The sequence below is a fragment of the Ostrea edulis genome, chromosome 2 (genome assembly GCF_947568905.1).
Source record: "Ostrea edulis chromosome 2, xbOstEdul1.1, whole genome shotgun sequence".
Taxonomy (NCBI): Eukaryota; Metazoa; Mollusca; class Bivalvia; order Ostreida; family Ostreidae; genus Ostrea; species Ostrea edulis.
Genome location: NC_079165.1, coordinates 67,542,306 through 67,567,249, shown reverse-complemented (window position 1 = coordinate 67,567,249; position 24,944 = coordinate 67,542,306). Strand labels below are relative to the sequence as shown.

General features: G+C 34.8%; 1 protein-coding gene across 7 annotated transcripts; it reads left to right on the top strand.

The window, feature by feature from the left end:
* The first annotated feature begins 1,741 nt into the window (after positions 1–1,741).
* On the top strand, positions 1,742–24,810 carry LOC130052352 (uncharacterized). Of its 7 annotated transcripts, XR_008800662.1 has the most exons (7): positions 1,742–2,320; positions 6,991–7,037; positions 7,413–7,553; positions 8,707–8,907; positions 21,171–22,405; positions 22,711–22,923; positions 23,105–24,810. XR_008800662.1 is itself a non-coding variant. In XM_056157014.1 (4 exons), exons 1-4 carry the CDS (start codon positions 2,187–2,189, stop codon positions 9,486–9,488), a joined length of 1,104 nt encoding a protein of 367 aa, XP_056012989.1. In that variant the 5' UTR covers positions 1,742–2,186; the 3' UTR covers positions 9,489–12,912. The 7 variants fall into 7 exon arrangements, 1 of the variants encoding a protein (XP_056012989.1); XR_008800659.1 differs by having other exon boundaries at positions 21,171–22,923; positions 23,119–24,810; XR_008800658.1 differs by having other exon boundaries at positions 21,171–22,923.
* Positions 24,811–24,944: the final 134 nt, after the last annotated feature.

The window sequence follows — 24,944 nt, the reverse complement described above, 5'->3', positions numbered from 1 at the left end:
TATTAATTACAACATAAAACATTATGTTTGATGCTTGGAAACTGCACATCCGAAAAAATATTACAGATCTTAATGTTAGAAATGTTTCATCAAGTAGTTTCTATAAGTTCATAACCCTACTAACCACTATAAACGATTACCTACCCTATCAATTCATAAATTATATTCCTAACGACACGCAAAAGATCGTCTAGACCTCCATCTTTTTTACCGAATCACGTGACTTTAGAATCGACATGGCATCAACAGCTCTAAGGCCTCTATATACTGTAAAGTATGAAGCGCAAGTTTTGAAGACTTACGTACTAAGGCTAACAGTCCCTATAGTCCATTATCACCTGCATATGATGTTTATGTCTCTAAGCTGATTCGATACGCAAAACGTTCTTCTACGTATGATCAGTTTTAGATCGAAGCAATCTACTGACAAACAAGTTAATGTTACAGAGGTTTCAACAGTCTCGATTAAAATCAGTATTTCTAAACTTCTATGGTCGCTATAACGATCTAGTTTGCCAATACATCATATGAAATTGGTCACTGTTCCTTATCTTCGCCCTTCATCATTGGGTCAAATGTTGTCTGATGTGTTTCGTACCAATTCTTAGGCTGTTCTTTTACACACTGAATTAGACTACGGATTACCCTGTTACCTGATCAAGATACAGCGCTCACGGTGGGTGTGACCAGTCGATAGAGGATGCTTACTCCTCCTAGGCACCTGGTCTCATCTCTGGTATGTCCAGGGGTCCGTGTTCGCTCATCTCTTAATTTTGCATTCCTTAAAGGTGTTATGAGATTGATCGGTGTTCGTTATTTTCACCCTTTCTTCACCCTTCTACTATGAAAAAAATATGAAGTTTATAGAAATGTATCATTGACGACGATGGTGAAGATTTATGGTACAGACTGCCCAGTAGGGGTCTGTTACACTAGGTTTGTTGCGATGAGGCGACGATGGTGGTCGTTGTCATGCAAAGTCGAAGATTAATTTATGTTCCTTAGTTAATATGACTTGCCAAGTAGCCTTTGCTTTCTTACTTGATAAAGGCAGTGAAAACAGGACAGTGATGTGAATTTAAAAAATGTCATTTAGTTTGAAAATGAGGAAGGTATATAACAGAATAGCTAGTGGGGGTCAGAATGAGTCGAAAACAAAAATACAAGGACATATGTATTACATATTATAATATAAACCTTATACGGTACCAATTTTGATGCACCATATGCGCATTTCGACAAATAATGTCTCTTCAGTGATGCTCAACCGAAACTTTTGAAATCCGAAATACCAGTAAACGTGTAGGCCCTAAGAGCTATTTTAGGGGGAAACAGTGTGCCAAAAAAGTGGAGTCAAATTCGTCAAAGGATAAGAGCTATGCGTGAGGGAGATCATCCTTAATTTTGAAATGAATTTCTAAATTTTATCACAGCGATTAAATATACATTCGTATTTTCAAGCTAGTAACGAAGTACTTAGGTATGGTTATGCAATCTGACCCCCTACAACACATAATGAAATATCGAAAGAGCTGCCTGGAATAATTACCTATTCCTCATTTAGTCCTAGAATTGAAAGAGATAGTGAAGTAAAACATGAAGATCGTTAAATCAAGAAAAATACATTATATTTTCGCAAATCATGTGATCAAAAATGATTTACTCTTATCTCGTTTGAGGAAGAAAACCTGCAGTTTACAGAGCTGATTTACATCTATTTATAGATTTTGATACTGTCATATTTCATACAATAACGACTATGATAGTGATACTAATATGCAGCTATTAGGTATCAGGAGTGATAAGTTTTACTTACAAACGTCTGAGAAATATAAGAGATCTCTGTAACAATAACATGCCAGTGAAGTCCGTCAGCTCCAAATAGATTTCTTCATACTTTGAAGGGGAAAAACTTGTTCATTCTTCGAAAGTGGAATTGATCAGGCTGCGAAAAAGGACTTGTTCGAACAATACACGAAAAGCTGTAAATTAATTATCTGGTGCCGTCGATGAAACGAAGGTGACTTCCGTCAAACAGATGAGAGACTCTGAAGTAATTTAGAGGAACACAAAGAAATCAAGAAAGTGTGTGAATACGCCAATCTACAAAATCGTGAAATCTGTGTCAATTTGGATGAAGTAGAGTTTGGAGTCATTATCCGAGCAGTCCAGGGACAGAGCATAAAATGATGAGGGATATTTTGCCTTTATTCAATACATCATTGTTTAAATACGCCCAGCACATTGTTGTGTTTGCTATCATCACAAGTCTGCATGTAAATATCATCAATGGGAGTGAGTGTGTGAAGCACGGAAAACGGTAAGGATAAAAGCCTGCACTTCACAATATTTGAGATTTAGTAAGCAAAAGTCTTGATGCGTTATACATTTTAGAAATAACCTGGGGAGAATAAATCGAATGTTATAGGCCTACATCAAAACTACCTACCGCCATAACTTCACTTTGACAAAATCATCAAATTAAAACCATTTGGTATTTCATTATGTTCAAAACTTTTTAAAACTGATAGTAAAATGTATAAAGTATAAGAAAATTCATTTATCAAAGCGAAGAAATCTTATTTTTGGTAGTTGAAATTACCTTTGCTGTTCAAATTTTCTAATTTCTATTGTCGCATGGTCATGCTTTTTAAAGATGAAAGCAAACAGAAAGAACTGTGTACAGTAAGCAGAGCACATCGGCCTTATCCGCACGTAAAATGAAAAATTATGTTATCTTATATCTTAAATGTCCAAATAATTTGTTCAAGACCAAGTGTGTATGAAACTGATTTTGTTTTTGAAAATGCACGTGCGTCTTATAAATCTATAGAATCCAAAACTGGAGTGATTCTCCGGATTTTCAAAGAATTTATGCTTTTCTATAAGGCTACATAAATGTGTATATACAAAATTTTCTTCAATAAAAGGGAAGATAACGAGCAGTGATCAATCTCATAACTCCTATAAGCAATACAAAATAGATAATTGGGCAAACACGGACCCCTGGACACACCAGGGGTGGGATCAGGTGCCTAGGAGGAATAAACATCCCCTGTCGACCTGTCACATCCGCCGTGAGCCCGACATCCTGATCAGGTAAACGGAGTTGAATGCATTAGTTCTTAACATGGATTTGAAATAAAACAAACACAAATCTATACAAAGATGTGGCGAAGTTCATTTCAAATGATTTTTTAATATCAAAAGTCAAGTATATATATATATATATATATATATATATATATTAAAAGTTTAAGGAAAATTAGTACTGTCATAAGAGGTAAAAATAGCACGGTCATATGAAACAGTAACGGTAAGTAGACGTAAATGAAAAATAGCTCATTTGTGATTAATGATGTAATTCCTTATTTCATGACTGCATGAATGATGCAAGGAGGAAATGTTTCATGACAAATAACATGCTTATAAAAATCACGGTAGCCATTTTAATAACATTCAATAGACAACATCTTTGCTGTACTTATTTATCAGTCACGATGTAATTAACGCACGACGGTCGTTCTACGCACAAATTTTTTCACGATTATAATTCATATATCTAATTTGTATGATTATAGATCTTATATGCTTCTGACAAATGACCAGACTCTCTTATAAACCTAGACTCCTTTTTAGCAAATAATAACAATAATCATAAATCAGCCATTTTAGATGGTGCATCCCTCCCTTTCAAAATACTCCGCTGTTACGACCGTCGTATATGTATAGTTCCGTCCTAAAAACAATAGAATATTTCTAACATTATTTCCCACATTTCAATAATCCTGGTTTTAAGCATCAGCTAAAAGAGTTATATTTAGTGAATTCAAACCCTTCCCGTGATTCCACACACATATCATACTTATACATTGTACAAAAAATTATCTTTATTAGATTGCGTTGAATATAGCTTTAGAAAATACTTTAAAATGGTTCAAAGTGTTTTCCTTGTTAACTTGACAAACCTATCTGCATCGTATTAAAGTACAACATGTGGACATATTGGGAATACGAGGAAGAAGATATGTTTACATAGAAAACAAAACAAAATTTTCTTTAAGATCGGTAACCGTGGCGTATACTAACGAAAACTAAGAGCCTCCAACAAAACAAACTAGATACACCAACAACTACAGAAGTCATATATTGCTGTGTGTATAAAATACCTGGCCCAATTGCGATTAGAAATGGAAATACTCTAACCTATTTAATTGAAAAGGTAGAGATATTTATGTAAACCATTAAATCCTTGCACTAAAGAAACATTTTCACGTAATCTTGTTTGTCACCTTTCCAAGACGTTGTCAATAAACGTCGATGTAACGACGTTATATGCGATATTTTGCGAGAAACAATGCTATGTTTAACTTACTTTAAAAAGAAAACTATTTGAGATATAACGAATTTTTTAAATGTTCTGACGGCAGCAGGTTGTGGACACCTCACATATTCAATTTGATGAATTTGTCGATTCGGATAAGAAAAATGTAATCAGATAAGAATTTGTAAAATATTCCAAAAGTCTCAAATATTGCCCACATGGGACTTCCAATATGCTATCTGCAACTTATTTATGTTGAAATGCATCTTAATTATGTTGACATGCGAGATTATTATGCAGACATGCAACATATTTATGTCGAAATACAATTCATATATGTCAGCATGCAACTTCGTTATGTTAAAAGGCGAGATATATCCAAGTACTTCTTCCTGGGACAGAGCTTAGTGCATAAACTATATGAACTGTATGTCCCAGAACTGAATCTGTAAATACAAAATACATAATAATAGGGTCATACTTCATTATTCAATATAAAACCACCCCAAACCAAAAATTTCCGGCGAAGTTCCGCAGCAAAGGTAGTAGTATTTTCCAATTGCCTTGCACCTTTTAAACTTGAGTCATTCAATGCTGAACACCTATAATGAAGTTTAAATATGGTTGACCCGTTTGAACTCGGAGGCTAATAGGTGGTGAAAACGGACGATCAACATTCATTCAAATATTGTGAGGGTGACCACAAGTAGCTATATTTTAAAAGGTAACCCTAACATGGACTGCAACGGATGAAGGATGCGTAAAATCCAACGTAATGAAGGAAAATTGCGTGGAGAAAATGGTGTAGGGCTAATTCTCGGAAGTTGGACTTATTTTTTCAAAGTCTTTGTGAAATCAGGTGAACGATTTATGTATTACAAAACAGAACAAAATTCTGGCTTTCGACTGGGAAAACTTGATACATTATCATCACGATTAATACCGAAGTTGTAAGAGTTTGAAGCGAGCACCCGAGAAGTTAACGGAAGCTTGTTAGTTCCCTTTCCTCCTATTATACTAAATAACACAAGTTTACTCAGATTGTGTCAAAACCCTGTGGGTGCCAGAAAGAAGCAGATGACCAAGAAGCGGGGGAATAATAAGAACCAAGCAAAAACAAGAAGTCTCCAAACGACTTAGTTATGATTTAAAACTTATCGTGAATTTACTGTGAACAAAGTAACAGTTCTTGTCCTTTTCAATTAAATGTCCATAAATCGAACAGCCCGGAAATGATGGAGAATACTTCATTATCAGTTAATGTTGTTCACGTTGTTCTGACCCATGGATCTAATATTTTCCTACAATTTACAGTGGATGAAAGAGAAATGTTTTCTAGTTTTTTTTTCTTCGTGTACTAGGGAATGTTCACTTTTCTACTGGTACTTCTGCATAACAATCATTTTTTTTGTATCATATACATCAATGTCATTGGTCACGTCGATGCTGAATCTTTTCTCTATTTTTTCTTCAAGGCATGAAGTGCAGTTCATAATGTCTATGTTCCTGTTCATCTTTCTCTTCCATACCATACTCTCTCTCTCTCTCTCTCTCTCTCTCTCTCTCTCTCTCTCTCTCTCTCAATAAATATTTTGATGTTGAAAATTTTCAAATCTACTTTATTTTGTAAAAAAATAGATTTAGTAGAAGGTAATCTGAAAAAAATGTGAAAATCCCTGCTGCACTTGAACCTGCCATATACAGTTCAGCAGTCCGTATTCTGTACTACTGAGTTACTCGGCTAGCTATTTAAATGTAAAAGGAAAAGTCAAATATTGCTCATGTCGATTTTTTCATCCATGTTTTTAAAGGAAGTCAGCCATTATGACGATGTAGAATATTTATGTAGCAATATTCCATTATCACCTGCATATGATGTTTATATCGCTTAACTGATTCGATACACAAGATCTAGTATGCCAGTACAACCTTTCATTGCGTCAAATGCTGTCTGACATGCTTCCTACCGATTCCTAGGCCGTTCTTGGCACACTGATTTTGACTCCGGATAACTCCGTTTAGCTGGTCAAGATATAGGACTCAGGGCGGGTGTGATCGGTCGACAGGGGATACTTACTCCTCCTAGGCACCTGATCCCATCTCTGGTGTGTCACAGGTTCCGTGTTTGCCCAACTCTATTTTATATTGCTTAGAGGAGTTATGAGATTGATTACTGTTCGTTATCTTCACCTTTCATACCTGTAGATTTTAGAGTACCCTGACTTTGATTGAGCCTTAAATGGCCGCTTTGTAGATACCTACTCAACCTAATTGTGGTGTCACATATGCAATAGATAGGTTGTTTACTGAATATCGGAACCTGTTCTCGGTCTTTTCGCAGAAACAAACCTCGCAAACTCGGTCCGCTTCCGGTGGGTATGTTTCCCGATTTCAGTCAATGACGCATGCCTAATGATATAAGACTTGGAATAGTATCTTATGAGTGAAATGAAACTAGTGGAAACATGGGGCTATGTCAATACACATGACATTTTATTGATGGGTTCATTTTTTTTTTAATATGTTGGATATTGAATTTACAACTTTCCGCTAATTCGAAAATATCATTCTTTGTAAACAAACAAATGTATTCAAAATATCATGATATAGATTCTCTTGTTAGATTTATTGGAAGAGAGAATCTAGTTACAAAACGTTTTTTCCAGAGGCGAGTGCTGCACAAATTTTAACCATCACAATGGTGGATGCATTCGTAAGTCACTCTCTATTTCGCCATCAATCTGATGTAACAATTAAAACAGAATGTCAAAACATGAATTATTGACTTTGCAGGGGCGGATCCAGGAATTCTTAAAGGGGGGTTCGACCATAATTTTGGTTTTCAAAGGGATTTTACACCCTCAAAATTTGTTAATTTGACCTTTTTAGCAAAATTTTCTTACGAAATTGGGGAGGTCCGATCCCCGGACACCCCCCTCCTCTGGATCCGCCACAGTTTTGAATTGTGTTCTGGCTTGCAATTGTTTTTCTCCTGGTACAAACTATTGTAAATTTTAACTTATTACGTATTCACGTTGTCTCTAACAACATTAAGAGTTTTATCATCTTACTTTTATTTTATATGTAGCCTGCCGTACAGGTTCCTATGGAGATAACTGTTCCACTACTTGTCCATACCCGTCGTGGGGGGAGAGCTGTCGTTTCCAGTGTAATTGTAGTGCGGATGAAGTGTGTAGTCCCCATATAGGGTGTGTCAAAACAAGTACCGGTAAGCATACAAATGGTTAGCAAACCATTAACCAGAAAGAGTAGAAAGGGTGAAACAGAATAGCTGTATATAAGTGTATAAGGAAAAGATACCACCACGAGTGCAACGGGTGTGGAGGAAAAACTGACAATGTACAAAGAATGTATCAGAATAACTACCGTAACTGTACAAAGAATGTATCAGAATAACTACCAGTGACTGTACAAAGAATGTATCAGAATAAATACCAGTGACTGTACAAAGAATACATCAGAATAACCACCGGTAACTGTATAAAGAATGTATCAGAATAACTACCGGTAACTGTATAAAGAATGCATCAGAATAACTACTGATAACTGTACAAATAATGCATCAGAATAACTGCCGGTAACTGTACAAACAATGCATCACAATAACTACCGGTGACTATACAAACAATGCATCAGAATAACTACTGGTAACTGTACAAAGAATGTATCAGAATAACTACCGGTAACTGTACAAATAATGTATCAAAATAACTACTGGTAACTGTACAAAGAAGGTCTCAGAATAACTACCGGTAACTGTACAAAGAATGTATCAGAATAACTACCGGTAACTGTACAAACAATGCATCAGAATAACTGCCGGTAAATGTACAAACAATGCATCACAATAACTACCGGTGACTATACAAACAATGTATCAGAATAACTACCGGTAACTGTACAAAGAATGTATCAGAATAACTACCGGTAACTGTACAAAGAATGTATCAGAATAACTATCGGTAACTGTACAAATAGTATGTTAGAATAACTACCAGTAAACGTACGAGTGATGCACCAAAATAATTACAGGTAAGCATGCATAAATGTTTATCAAAATGAATGCCACTAATTTTACAAAAAGTTGTATTGGAATAAATTACGGTTTGTGTATAGAAAGGATATATCAGTAGAATAACTACCAGGGGTGTACAAATGGTGTAGCAGACTAAGTACTGGTACGTACAGAAAGGGAGTACAAAAAAAACCTAAAAACGTACAAAGAGTAAGTGTTGTTTTCATATAAGTATTAACTAATTAGTGTGTATAATGAATTATTTAATGGATTATATAAGGACAATTCTTAAATTGATACATTCATATAAAAGATGTATGCATTAACATTTCTAATTTTCTAATAGCGTCCACTTCTACAACAAGTACCGAAGCAGGAAACGACATGAAGTCAATTGAAAAATCCCCAAAAGTCGAAACAAAATCAACGAGAAATCCTTACAGTTCAAAAGTAGACGAAGTATATCCTGTTCCTACGGATATCAGTCCTACCTTAGCAGTCGTATCCAAGGAAACATATTATGTGACTTCTACGTCAGCTTCTGGAGGTAACTCACAAACCTTGCAGGTCATCATAATCACAGGATCTGTATTATCTTTATTTCTGATCATAATAATAATTAACCAGATTTATGGAAAACTGAAAAAGCGTAGGAAAAACATTTCTGCAAGCAAAAAGTCTAAGCCATCGGCTACAAACGAAGCAGAGGAAGAGCTTTATGTAGAAATAAACGAGTCTGGTATGCTGGAAAATATTTCAACATACGACAAAATCGAGTCGCAACCGTCAATAAAACAACAAAGCTCAAACGGAGATGTTTCAAAAATGGAAATCAGTAATGAAACAAAACCAATGCTTCCAAAATTAATAAATGAAGTCATTGGTACAGAATCAGACAAGAAGATGAGAGTTGTGTCTGCCACTCTTAATGAATCCCCGGATAATTCTTACCTGAAACCAGTATGTATGTTAAACACGTATATAGACGTGATAGGTTCGCCACCAAAAGGGGTCTCAGAAAGCGGAAGTCGGACCGAGTGTCAGACCTTTGAAGTGGAAAGTCCATCGATCTGTCAAAGCGAGCTAACCAGTCAAATGGACACATATTTTGAAGTTGTCATTGAGTAGAGACCATTCATATATGTATTTTGTTTTTAATCTTGTATGACAAATATTTGTAAAAACTGATGTGGATAAGCATCTACTAATACAGAGTAAACGTAACTTTCAACGATAAAAACAAGATAAATCTTGTGATTGTATTATCTGAAACTGTCACCTATTTGATTTACATTTTATATCACTTAGACTATAATAACGCTCTTACAATAGGGAAATTCCACCGAGGGGACAAGATTCCCAGTCTAGGACGAGGCTTTTCCGAGTTCTAGATAGCGAATCTTGTTCCAGAGGTGGGATTTCCCTATCCCACACGAGTAGATAATGAAGGATTATTTTTCTCACATATTACCTACAGTTTAGTACATAAATTTAGAAGCTTTGAGAAAATTAAAGATTATCAAAATCCTCATTTGAACTTCAATGTAAAAACTAATTAGATAGGCAGAAAGAGCATGTCCGAAAATGGTTTACACTAAAAGTGTAAACTAAAAAACCCAAGGTTGTCCACCAGAAAGTATACTGCATTAAAATTTAAATAAAATAATGCAAAATATTTTTATTTCACAATGTAACGTAAATCTTCACCGTGTAACGTAAATGATAGTAAATATATGACGTCACAATCAAATGACGTTGCAGCAGTGTGAGATAGAAAAATCTCACATGGCTGTCTCACATGGGTAAAGTCGATAAAGTCGATAAAACGCTGGTGTTAATGTGTGAAAAAGTGGTCTTTAAGTTTTCTTTCTACACAAACTGTTTAGGTTTTGTAAATTCCAGTTCTTAAAGAGAATGAGAAAATCCCTAATCTGTCAAACAAAGTACTTATTTTCTCAAAACTTCTTATAAAAGTCAACTTCCCATATTCCCATTTCTGCGTACAAATCGGCTTTCCCTGAATACAAGACTTTTATCTCTTGGAGGTTTTGCAGTCAGCAAAACCAATACCTCCTCTCAACCACGTATCAGCATTTAGCACACACTGTTTCCTAAAGAATCTGGCAGCTTGATCTGCTCGAACACTTGTATATTCCTCAAGCTTTAGTTTTCACCTAGAAGGTTACCAAGACATTACGCAACATTTCATTATCAAAAAAATGTTATCAGGTTTAAGCCTTCGTCGGAGTCCAGACTTCCAATAACGCCGCCTATTGTAATTCAACTTGTGAAGGCCCTAAATCACACCACCTCATCAACTTTCCTTACACACCTTTTAAGAGCCATGTTCATTTTTAGCATTTTCCGCTTTCTTGTGGATTCGGGAAATCACCTAGACACCCGGCCTAAACCAGCATTTTCTGTTGGTTAGAAATATTTCATTCCAAAATGGACCCGACCAGCAACAAGTTATTGACATCAATATTCCACATTTCAAAAATTCAAAGGCAAATGTTGCTACTCTTAGGTTTCACTAAAGTGCTAAACAACCAATTATTTGCCCCTGTGCTACGCTTAATCAGTGCTTTGGAATCATCATTGTTCGTGGTGGATTAATGTTCGTGGTTTTCGTGGGTCACTCTTACCCACGAATTTACGTGTCCTCGAACATTTTTTAAAAGCAAGTAGATTTATCCACGAAATTACGTCCCCACGAACCAGCAAAATTTTACTTACCCACAAACATTGGTCCCCACGAATTAAAATGATTCCACAGTATTTGAAATTATAAAACATTCTTCTCAGTCTGAACGACTTTTTCCTTTCATGTACTGCTTCTTAGTTTCAAAACATTTCGTTACACAGCATCTTCGTTCCGCTCTGGCATTCTGTAATCTTGACTTGCAGTGTTATCAAACGCATAGCTTTAGTATAGGAGCAGCAACTACCGTTGCAGCATCTGGGTTCTCTAATCTTGAGATACAAAACATGGGTAGATGGAATTCAACTTCGCTCAATAAATACATCCGTATTCCTACTCTTAATGTGTGAACATTCGCTATTTGATCATTAAGTCATGCAGACAGGGGCTATATGTCGTGATTGAGTCATACAGGAGCTGCTAACCCAAAACAATGGACAATATCATCAATTACCAATTGGTCACATTTAATTGAATGTTTCTGTTATGGGATGTGTAGACAGAGGCTGCACATTCTGGAATGTGAACCATTCAGTCAGGGACTGAGGTTTCCTTAGTGCAGGGTGTGAACTTCAGCAGTTAGGGGCTGCGATCGCTATACAGGTTTCTAGCTTTTATTTTCTTTAGTATTACTTTGTTTATATCCTGTTCGTTGTTTTCTTTCCTTAAGTTACCTATGTTTATTTTATGGGGTGTTAACAAGGTAGCCCAAATTTTATGGGGAGCAGTGGCATAACAAATCTTCCTACCTTGTTAATCTGGCGAGGTAACGCCCAATACTAGGATTTTTTATTAAATGGTCTCAATTTTCTAGTCAAATGTACTAGTACCAGTATGTTTTGGTAAAACACAAATCACGAAACGTTGTACATATGTTACCGATTTAGTGCATAATGTAACTCTATTTAATTATTTGGAGTTTTTTCCTGGTTGCGTGTTTTATTCATTGCACATTGTTTTCATATTCTAGGCAGCTGTTTTTATGCGTGTTTATTCGTTGTCATTTATACTTAATGAATGACGTATTTTATATTTTCACTTTTTCCTTACCAACTTGAAATGTAATATACACAAAGAATAAAATGAGCATGCACAGTCATGACATGTACGTGAAGGCTAAACTTCACATAAAGCAACCACATAAACAATTTATTGTCATGAATTAGTTACTGCTACATTATTATGGGAAGTTGACGATGGAGAATGTTGAAGTATTCTTCTATTAATTGCTCGTCGTAATCAGCTGGACAGTTAATATCAATGGAGCTTGTCATCACGGGTTCGTGTGAGGAAATTATGGTTTCTTTTTTTTCAAATTATATCACCCGAATGAACTTTTTTCCTTTGTTTTCCATATAAATCGATATTGCTGCAATGTTATAATTCAAACTATCTATGAAATGTGTCTTGCAAATTGTTTATTGGGTGTATATATATGTTCACATTTAACTATCTACAGGTAATTGGTATAGCAACTTTGTACAACGATGCAGTTTCCTTACTACATTGGAGGAAATTGTAGTATTAAAAGATGGTCACACTTTTAGAATTTTTCTTACATTCACGAAGTAATAAACGGTTTTAAAATGGTTATTAAACAAACTTGGTGCTTTTTAAACTTTTTCAACTACTTCCGGTATCTGAAAGTAGAACAAAGTATTTAGCATGATTACCAACTTCGAAAATGCGATGAAACAGGAATCAGTAATTCTCGGCTGTTCTCTTGAAAATAGCATCCACATCGTGTCTTCCCTCCCAATACCACTCATATCTTTCAGACACTTGACAATTCCATTTTGGTAGACGTACAATATGGCTTGTTCAGAGAGTCTGAAAATCCCATCAACAATGTAAATAAGTGGTTCCCCTGGTTTAAGTAAAATAGCGTGGGAGAAGTCTGTCGCAAAACAGAATATCCAAAGTAGGTTCAAGGCTTCCGGAATTTTCCCTTTCAGGTAGCAACGGAGAGCAACCACGTGATTAGTACATATTGTGTATTTTCACGTGAATTTATTTTCGGAATTCCTTACACCTTCATACATTTGTTGAAAAACAAAAGGGGGTTCCGATAGTGTCATGTGACTGTGTATGAATCGATGATCAAGGGGGACGGCTCGATGGGTACCTAGAGGAAATTACCCATACTTTATATTAGGAATAGTATGCTTCTATATAATAAAGTGTTTAAATCGAGGCAGGCTACTGACAAACAAGTTGATGGTGCAGGGGTTTCAACAATATCGTTTAAAGTCAGCATTTCGCAAATTCTATAGTCTTTATAACGATCTAGTTTGCCAATACATCCTATCATTGGGTCAAATGCTGTTTGACGTGTTACGTACCGATTGTTAGACTGTTTACCTGATCACGATAGGGTTCACGGCGGATGTGACCGGTCGACAGGGGATGATTGCTCCTCCTAGGCACCTTATCCCACCTCTGGTATATCCAGGGGTCCGTGTTTGCAAAATATCTATTTTGTATTGCTTCTAGGAGTTATGAGATTTATCACTGTTTGCTATTTTCACCTTTCAAATGAATGAAAATGATTGTTGTGAATAGATAAAGCGTCATCGATATATCTAAATATCGAGTTGAACGCCACAATCTCAATATCCTCCTAAATTAACTGGATTACTTATTACTGATTTACTTATTCCTTTTTATATGTTTTAGGATAACGTCCAAATCTTATAATAAATAGAATTGAGGAAATTGAATGGTTTTTAGGGACTAGCTATCAATAACTAACTTTTGAATAAAGAAATCATATGTATTTCTAATTCTGCTTACGTTTCGTGAATTCCAACTGACACCTTTGTATCTCACACGCTTGCTGCCTCTTCTGATTCCCTGCCCATGTCATGTTAGTGCGTTGTCTACCACTCCTGTTACATTCTCAGAGTCTGTAAAATCTAGTGCTGGTGTTAGTAATGATGGTCGAATAATTTTCGTTTATGATTTAAGGCTGCCAAGAACTATGTCTCTTAGAAATATGATTTGGTGTTGATTCTAACTGTAATTCTAAACTATATTGGTAAACGTGTTTCACAATCAATCAATCTTCCGGGATATAACACACTTTACTATTATTGAAAAATAAATGTTTGAAGGAAAATTAGCCATCATAGTATCTTTAAAAAGTATAGATGGAATGGATTCAATATTTCAAATGATAATTTTTAATTCACAGAGAGGTCGAAACATAGGATTATTAACCTATTTGGTTTTATCACTCAATGCAGAAACAACAACTAAAGGCAGCTGTGTTGAACAAGGGAATGTATGTTTAGACAAATATCAAACTGTTAAAATTGACACGATATTAATATTTCTATAGCCACTTTTATTACATAACCTGATTCTTTTTCCTGTATATTTTATTTAGAGTGCCTAGGCATTTATTGAGCTATAATTGTCGGTAATGCAGACGCTCGGAGACCACTTAACTTAATTGTGACATCGCATCTGCCTACTTAACACGATTATTGTGATATCAGTTTTCAAGACCATAACCGGGGAATAGACTTAAGTCTAAATTTCAAATCCAATTAACTTTTCAACTATTTCTCATAAGGAAATGACATTTTCAGTGTTTTGATTTTTAAAAGTCTGTTTTCAGTGTATGGACTTGAGGCCTGATATGTTCACAAATATTCATGGACGTAAAGAACTTCGTTTGCTATTGATAATATTTTTTAAAAATTGTGCATTTATATAGTTAGAACTACATAGATGTAGAGTAAATGTGATGAAAGGTGAAGATAACGAACAGTGATCAATCTCATAACTCCTATAAGCAATACAAAATTTAGTTGGGCAAACATGGACCCCTGGAAACACCAGGGGTGGGATCGGGTGCCTAGGAGGAGTAAGCATCCCCTGTCGACCAGTCACACCCGTCGCAAGCCCTATATCCTGATCAGGTAAACGGAGTTATCTGTAGTCAAAATCAGTGTGCCAAGAACGACCTAACAATCGCTATGAAATAAGCCATATTTAAAAGTTAAAAAATTAAGTCAAAACAAAAAATGATTGACTTTGAATTATGTTCTAGCTTGCATTTTCCTCTCATAGTACAATGTACAAACCATTGTATATGGTACTGTATTATTCAGGCTCCATCTATAATAACATTAAGAGTTTTATCATCTTCCTTTAATTTTTTTCTGTAGCCTGCCCTACAGGTTCCTATGGAGATAATTGTTCCACTACTTGTCCACCCCCGCCGTTTGGGGAGAACTGTGGTTTCCAGTGTCAATGTAGTCTGGATGAAGTGTGTAGTCCCCATATAGGGTGTGCCAAAATAAGTACCGGTAAGCATACAAAAGTTAGCAAAACATTTACAGGTAAGAGTTGAAAGGGTGAAACAGAATAAATTTATCTAATTGTACAAGGAATAAAACAGAATAACTACTGGTAACTGTATAAATAATGTATCAGAATAACTACCAGTATCTGTACAAATAATGTACCAGAATAACTACCGGTAACTGTACAAACAATGTATCAGAATAACTACCGGTAACTGTACAAATAATGTACCAGAATAACTACCGGTAACTGTACAAACAATGTATCAGAATAACTATCGGTAACTGTACAAATAATGTACCAGAATAACTACCGGTAACTGTACAAACAATGTATCAGAATAACTACCGGTAACTGTACAAATAATGTATCAGAATAACTACCGGTAACTGTACAAATAATGTACAAGAATAACTACTGGTAACTGTACAAACAATGTATCAGAATAACTACCGGTAACTGTACAAATAATGTACCAGAATAACTACCGGTAACTGTACAAAAAATGTATCAGAATAACTATCGGTAACTGTACAAATAATGTATCAGAATAACTACCGGTAGCTGTACAAATAATGTATCAGAATAACTACCGGTAACTGTACAAATAATGCATCAGAAAACCTGCCGGTAACTGTACAAACAATATATAAGAATAACTACCGGTAACTGTACAAATAATGTATCAGAATAACTACCGGCAACTGTACAAATAATGTATCAGAATAACTACCGGTGACTGTACAGACAATGTATCAGAATAACTACTGGTAACTCTGCAAAAAATGCATCAGAATTACTACCAGTAACTGGACAAATAACTGGTAACTGAACAAATAATGCTTCAGAATAATTTCCGGTAATACATGTAGTACAAAGAATGCATCAGAATAAAGACCGGTAACTGTACAAATAATCCATCAGAATAACTACCGGTAACTGTACAAATAATGCATCGGAATAACTACCGGTAACTGTACAAATAATGCATCAGAATAACTACCGGTAACTGTACAAATAATGTCTCAGAAAAGCTAACGGTAAATGTACAAAGAATGCATCAAAATAAGCACCGGTAAGCATACAAATGTTTGCAAATCATTTACCGGTAAGAGTGCAAAGTGTGAATCAGAATAACTACATTCAATTGTACAAGGAATAAAAAAAAGAATATCTACTGGTAACTGTATTAGCATAATTACCTGTAATACAAAGGGTGTATCCAAATACGCATAGGTAAGAAGAATTCACAAGGTTTATCAAAATTATACAAAAGCTATATTACAATAAATAATGATATAGAAAGGATCTATCACAATGACTTTCGTTAAGGGTAAAAGTACATGTTAGAATATTGCCGATAAGATTTCAAAGGATAAATAAGACTAGCTACATGTACATTGTACCGATAAGTGTACAAAATGTTATTCAAAATGACGATTGGTTTGAAGCATGTATCAATAATAGAATTTCTAAGTTTATAACACAATCTACTTCTTCTACAAGTATCAAAGCGGAAAACGACATAAAGTCAATGACTCCATATATTACAAATCAAAAGTAGACAAAGTACTTCCTTTTTCTTTGGATACCATTGCTATCTTAAAAGTATTATTGAGGGTACCCCTTTTTGATTGGGAAAACTCGAGTAACTCTATAGTGATGCCTGTGCATGCACAAAGGTTAGACTCCATGAATGTGAATAAAACAACAACTGTTGCTCTAGTGTTGTTTTGGGAAAATGGCGTTTGGCATGAAAATCGTATAAATGACAATTTATTTATATATCGTAGTTCATTTTGATACCGAGCAGTATTTAATTTCTATTACATGAATATACATATACATACAATGCTAAAATAGAGTAAATATCATCAAAATTAAACCAAAAGTAGACCGTATATAATTTACCCCAAAAATTTACTTCACATACAACATATTGAAATCACTTTAAACTTTAACTAAATGTATCCTTTTTCATGGGAATTTTGCTTTATATTCCAAAAATATTATAATTTCACACGTCAAACTCAACATTTCTCTTCATTCTCCGCCATGTTTAACAGGTAATGCTCCCGTTAAATCCAGTAGTAATTTTTTCCAACCCGTGTTTAACACTAATGTTATGAAATACACAAACAATTTTACATGAGTGTTGTTCATGTAACAAGCGATAATTTTACAGTCGACTATAGGTCATTATCGTTTTAGATAAAAACATGAAGGAATTGAAAATCAGAATTGCATGTATAATGATCGCAGTAATTGATAAAACCGTTATCATACTTCATTTTATAATATCTGTACTTCAAAAAACGTAACATTTATTTGTCGTGCATTTATGTTATCTTAGTATTAAATGTGTGTGATGCGGAAATTTTTCCAAAAATATCAGATTTTATCATTTCACAATGTGCAGAGGGAAGGTGATTGACGAAAGGCCCTTTTTATTATCAGTCGAAGTATTACATTTAACACACGCAAATATCACCTATCGCCTTGTATGTGCACATATCAAATTAATGACAAATGTAAGTAAAATTTTGAAGTTTTGGTTAAAAAATAGCGATCCGGGTAAAATCGGGAGTGTATTATTCTACTATGTGACGTTTTGGCGCCATTTCGTTTGTATATTTAAAGAGAGGGTGTTGCCCACAAATGACTTTGATAGATAAAAGTGCATCATCTTCTACTTCATATTTCTTGATTTTACTAAGCCAAATTTATATGCTAAGCGTACCTTGTCCTTACATAACTATATATAAGGACCATCAACATCAAATTCATCAAATGCTGACTTTAAACAAAACTATTGAAACTTCTGTAACATCAAATTACTTGTCAATAACCTTCCTCGATTGAAAAAACTGATCATATGCAGTAAAAATTGAGAAGCAGTAGACGATAACTGACGATTGATTTCGTTTGGTAAATGGACTTTATTCCCGTTCATCAGAACGATGCAAGAGATAAGACTTTGATAGCCTGTGTACTCTCTCTCTCTCTCTCTCTCTCTCTCTCTCTCTCTCTCTCTCTCTCTCTCTCGAATCACTTGAGAGACGTAAACATCATATGCAAGTGATAACGGAATATTTCTACATAAATATGGGTTGTTAACAGTGGAGAAGCTTAAGTCAACCCGTTTGTCAAAAAGCTGAGTTGTTCGTTTGCTGTTAAAATCTATTTTCAATCAAATATCTATGTATGATTGAATATTGTTTTATGCTCCTCCTGAGAATATTTAACTCATATGGAGATGTCACTACTGCCGGTGAAGGACTGCAAAATTTAGGCCAATCCTCGGCGCTTATGGCCATTGAGCAGGGAGGGATCTTTATCGTGCCACACCTGCTGTGACACGGGACCTTGCTTTTTGCGGTCTCATCCGAAGGACCGCCCCATTTAGTCGTCTCTTACGACAAGCAAGGGGGTACTGAGGACCTATTCTAACCCGGATCTCCACGGGAATCTAAGTACAAAGCCGATGTGGAAGACTATGTGGCGTCTTTTATTTTGAATTCACTGGGATATATCTAATAAACATACGAATGAAAATGATTATTGTTATTAGATAAAGCGTCGCCGATATATCTAAATATCGAGTTAAAGGCCACGAAAAGAATTTTGTTTTATATGTAAAAGCTTTTGAATAAATTCTGCCTCAAAACAATACAAGAATAGGTTAGCTAAGAAACGAACACGATTGGTGTTGATGGGAATTCCAATACTGTTGGAAGACGTAATAAAAAAAAAAACTACGAGGATATTGTCAATAAGAAAATCCAGCATCTTTTTAATATTAACTTTAGAGTACTTGTACATAGAATCAGAGTGGTGCTTAACAAAGTGAATGACTGATCACAAGATATAAATATATCCTTTTTCCATTTTATTGGGGAAAAACTGTCTATGATATGAAAATTTATGGTCTTTAATTCATCATGAGGAATGATCGAGTAAAGTGTTGAAAAGTCATACGTTCTTGTTTTGTTCTGATGTTGTTGATTTTTAAGAAAAGCTTTGAGATTTCAAATTTACTAAAAAGTATTTAGATTTTTTTTTAATAATACACCACTTCTGGTATATGTTGTGGCATAATAAGTTTGAATATTCTCCTTCGACAACAGTAAAACTTTTCGCGAGGAGGAAAGATAGGGGTTTACTGCATCCAGCATCTCTGATTATTTCATCAATTTTTAGATATCATACTTGGGGAAACCAGCTATTTATACAGTCTGATGCACAATGCGTTGAACCTTGTTTGTTGTTACGTACAAGTGAATGTGTGCATCCTAAATTCTGTATTTCAGAAAAAAGGCTGATCAAAATTGTCCTAGAAATGAAAAATGAAATCCACAGCTTAAAATACTGCGTAGTAAATCAACATAATATAATATTGATATTAAGACGAGATTTTCACTAGAATGAGAAGAGACTTCGTAAAATTATAGACCCTACAGGTTGAATGGAAGATGTAGGGAAGGAATACATCAAACACAGAATTTACCCCAATTTCGTCAGATGAGTCTTGCTAGGGTGAAATTCCTCTGATGAAAGATGAAGAAAACGAACAGTGATACATCTCATAACTCCTATAAGCAGTACAGGTGCCTAGGAGGAGTAAGGATCTCCTGTCGACCGGTCACACCCACCGTGAGCCCTATATCTTAATCAAGTAAACGGAGTTATCCGTAGTCAAAATCAGTGTGCCAAGAACGGCCTAACTATCGGTATGAAACACGTCAGACAGCATTTGACCCAGTGATAGTTTGTATTGGCGAACTAAATCATTATAACGACCATAGAATTTGCAAAATGCTGACCCTAAACGAGATAGTTAAAACCCCTGTGACATGAACTTGTTTGTAAGTAGCCTACCTCGATTGTTCTATCAATTAAAGCATTATGATATAATATAAATTTTGGAGTAACGCTTTGATAAACTGAGAGTTGTATATGAAATCTGAATTTTCCACTGACGAAAACAAAATACAAACATAATAAACTTCATTCAAATTGTTATGTTATGCAATAATCACCATTCTCTTCTCGACCATCTTTACAAATTTGAATTTCAATCCAAGCCATGCGGATATAAACATAATTTAACGCGAATCAAATCTAGCAGTATGATATGTAAACAATTTCATTTATCCTGAGCATTCGTGCCCTTCTCCTTTCATTATTTCCTTCCTTTTTAATGCTTGATATTTTTTTTGGTCATAATTGGAGAGGTCTTAAGGACATACACTAACACTTATTATGCCTAAATTCTGAACCCATCATCGTAATCATCCGCACTAAACCTGCAATTGCAATGTGTACTAAATGGAAGGTAATGTACTGATGAAATATCATTAATGAATTATGTTAACCTCGTATTATAAAGAATAGTGATTGGGTAACGAAATCAAATTACTTTCACTAATCATTGAAATATTGATATAAAAATTCAGTGATCAATTGGCCAATTATCATAGGTAAGTATTGGTAAAACATCATGGAGAAGTTATATTATAGTCAATATGAATGTTTCTCATCAAATATATCTTGCAATTAGAAAAATGTAAGTTTTAATATAAAGTTTCCTCTTTCTGAAATCTGTCTAGCAATATTTCTCTAATGATTAAAAACTTCTAAACATGCCTGTCATTATTGTAAAGATAGTTTCTTCCTCTTCCCGGGGTATATTTTTACATGATATATCTTATTTGATCAAAATTATCTCTTTAACTATCAGAGATACTGGTACATTCCCATTGATAATAAAAATGTATATCTATTTTCTATTACAGCATCCACTTTTTCTACAAAAACCAAAGCCGGAAACTACATGACGTCCACTCAAAACTCCATAAAACCGGAAATTGATGCTGCAATAAATAACACCTCTTGTATGTCCAATTGATTATGAAAAGCCCAAATTTTATTCAACTTCCTTCATGTATTACGCTTTCATATTTCAGTGAAAGGTACAAAAGTTTAAATGCATACAAAAGGTTCATTCTTGGATATCTTTTGTTTTCAATGTTGTCTTCCCATAATGTTTCATAGTAACAAAATGTGAACTTAATATTGTATTTTACTAGTGATTTTCTTCCTTTTTTCAAAATAGCATCTTTTGCATTGACTAACAAATCATCCACTTCTATTTTCCTTTACTTCTCTTCTGTCATTCCAACACCTTTCGATATGATGAAATAGTTTTAATGTACAGAAAAGTCGTTTTAAAGTTGACAATGTATAAACCTGACAATATAGGCAGGTTCTTGAAAGTTTGCATATGTAGAAATTATATACGTAGCAATCCTCAAATTAAATTTAGAAACCTATTTTCATCGGAGAAAAATATCACATAAACATGTCAAGTTATTAAATGGCAGCTTTTGAATTCTATAAATCCATCAAACAAAGTACATGTACACGGGAGAAGGTAAGTAAATCAAACAAGTATTTATAATATTTCCGTTTATAAACCCGTCTCACTTAGTATTTGTAGCTGATAAATCCTATTCCCTAGAAATAAAAAAGATGTCAACATTAAATATTATGATATGCAATCCTGGGTAATAATTACACTAGAGTTGAATTAGTGCTTGAAATGAACAAGTGGCTTCGCTGGACATTATACGGATAAATTACTATTCATTTAAGATCCATTTCTGTCTTTTCATATTATATTGTGTCTATTTTACGATGTCTCGGTAGATATTAGAATTGAATGATAGGGCGTTCCATTTATTTATTCTGATTATCCTCACAAAGCATCCATGACTAAAACTTCGTGTAGTTTCGGATAAATCTCTTTTTATCGTAATATTGATATTCCAAGATTAAATAGCGTACATGTTATCCGAATTTCAATGCTTAAGACATTGTTCACCACCATTTTCTTACCACTTTTAAATCTGACGGTCAATCTGGAATTCACGCATGGGTTGAAATAGACAAAAACGCAAACAAAAAGGTGTATCACAACTCTTACAGCAAACCCCAAAGTGGCATGTCTGAAGTTGAAATGGAATGAATGGTAAGTTAGCTGTCTTTATATATCGAACAAACATATTTCTTTTATTTGCTGTGGTGTGCCATTCACTGTTTATTACTTCTTTATGCTAAATAGATTATATTTGGTGCAAGGAATCATAAGTAGTATTTTTGAAACTGAGATTTCTTATTTTTGGTATTAAATATTGTAATATTTCCCTCAGATTCTTTGCTATTTGAGTTACCGATATATCAAGAATTTCATGATATTTTTATAGATATTCAACAATTCATTGTGTAAAATTCGAATTATTGGTGTCTAGAGTTCACCTTGTCTTTTCACATCAGTAAAAAGATACAAATTTAAGGAGGGATTTAGCTTCACTAACGGGAGCTTTAGGTACATCTCCAGATGATCTAGCCCTACAACCACCAACATGTGATGCGAGTTTCTATAATCCAGAAGCTCGATATTTTGCTGTGCCTCGCGTAGTCGAAATGAAGTGTCCTCTCAATCACCTGCAGCAGATTTAACAATAGATGATGCAATGCAGTCTAAAGGTATTTTATCTTGGTAAATACACGTATATAATACTTTGTATACTGGATATATATGTACAATGTATCGATAAAATATTGATGGTTTAATATTTTGTAATCTATGTGCTTGTTGGTTTACTTTTTGTCCAGTTTATTATGTTATTCAATATGTAGATCTAGAAATTTTTTGTTGCTTTTATAGTGCAGAGCCTTGAGTCCACCCATCCCTGCTATCACTATGCACAAGGATATTTCCATTTATACAACAATAACGGTTGACTTGATTGTTTCGACTAAAGTAGGCTGTCAAATTGTTCGGATCATGAAGGACTCCGAGTTGACCAAATAACCCCATTGCACAGCCAATATGATTTTTTCAACACTTTCATGCCTGAAATAATTCAAGGGAACGTACAAACAGAGCTGCCGTATACGGTGTAAATGATTTTACATCCAAATAGCCAGCTTGTCTAGCATTCCAAGTAGCCATTTTAACCCCTAAGTGAAGAGGGTATACCGATAGAGTAAAGTAACCTGCCCAAGGATACAAATGATATCACAGAGTTTAGCTACTGACCGGAGGTTTTTCAGCACTGCATACTGTATCATTTATACGTGAACATGTCATAAAACTAATAAGCAAAAGATTTTCCTAGGTGAAAATGAGACACGAGATAAAATATTTTATCATCTGAGATGATGAAATAACAATTTAATCAAGTTGTTTCTTTCAAAGGGGTGCTTGCAATTTTACAAGAGAGCTACAAAGTTGGAAAATATTTGTTGATATAGGTGTGTATATTTCTGGAATGTGACGGAGAATTTTATGGTTCTTGATACCCTCATTTGCTTTCTAAACATGAGTGCGGACTCTAGTTATCTTGTAACATAGTGCTGCTTCTTCGGGCGTAAATAAGTGATCACATTTTGATAAGAAAAACAGCTAATGTTCAAACAATCATCTTATGACAACTGATCATGAATAGTAAAACCTTTGTCGGCTAGAATAAGATTCCTGTCTAAAACTTGACTCAAGCTTCGAGGCGGAACCTGGATATATATGTAAGACTCCAAAGTGCGATGGGAATCTAAAGTGCGATGGTCACGCCAAACCCCGATAATCTGCGCCAAACCCGGATGCTGTGACACGCCAAAGTGCGATGGTCCACACTAATGCGCCAAAGTGCGATGGTCTGACACGCCAAAATGCGATGGTGTGATACGTCGAAATCCATTGGTTTGTAAACTACACAGTGTTTTGGTACAGACTGTACCAACCGTGTGTTGTTTCACTAAAACATCAGTTCAAAATGCATGCATAAAAAATAAGAAGTTCAACTTATTTCATTACCATCTAGTTGTCATGTTATTAAACAAAAAAATTTCCAACGCGAAATCGTATAGAATGTTTTGCATTATAGCATATCCCCAGGATTTTATTACGTGTACGTCACAAGTAATCAATGATCATGAATTAAAGAATGTTTGGGCGAAGTAGATGCAAGGTGAAGATAACGAACAGTGATCAATCTCATAACTCCTACAAACAATACAAAATAGATAGTTGGGCAAACACGGACCCCTGGACACACCAGAGGTGGGATCAGGTGCCTAGGAGGAGTAAGCATCCCCTGTTGACCGGTCACACCCGCCGTGAGCCCGATACCTGTAGTTCGACAACAAATGTAATTTGCCGTTCTCAATATCCTCAACCTTGTATAGCTTGCCGCTGTCGTCTGTGTTGCATTTCTCCGGTTTTATTTCAAAAGACGTTAAGAATGATGTCACAATGACGTGACGTCACAAACGTTACTCAACTCTGCACCATCTGACTTTGGCGTGACCATCGCACTTTGGCGTCCGTAACGTTAAGAAACCATTGCACTTTGGCTAGACCATCGCACTTTAGAGTCTTACATATATATATATATATATATATATATATATATATATATATATATATACAAACATACGTACATATATATTGTAACGGAAAATGCCGTATCTAAAATATTTGCATTAAAACCATGTATGAATAATGA

What these genes read in the sequence shown, in the direction of transcription:
- LOC130052352 (XM_056157014.1), top strand. Translation starts at nt 2,187, where the DNA reads ATGATGAGGGATATTTTGCCTTTATTCAATACATCATTGTTTAAATAC. An exon ending in TGTGTGAAGCACGGAAAACG is followed by an intron (nt 2,321 to 6,990) that starts GTAAGGATAAAA and finishes CGTTTTTTCCAG; the next exon opens with AGGCGAGTGCTGCACAAATT. An exon ending in TCACAATGGTGGATGCATTC is followed by an intron (nt 7,038 to 7,412) that starts GTAAGTCACTCT and finishes TTTTATATGTAG; the next exon opens with CCTGCCGTACAGGTTCCTAT.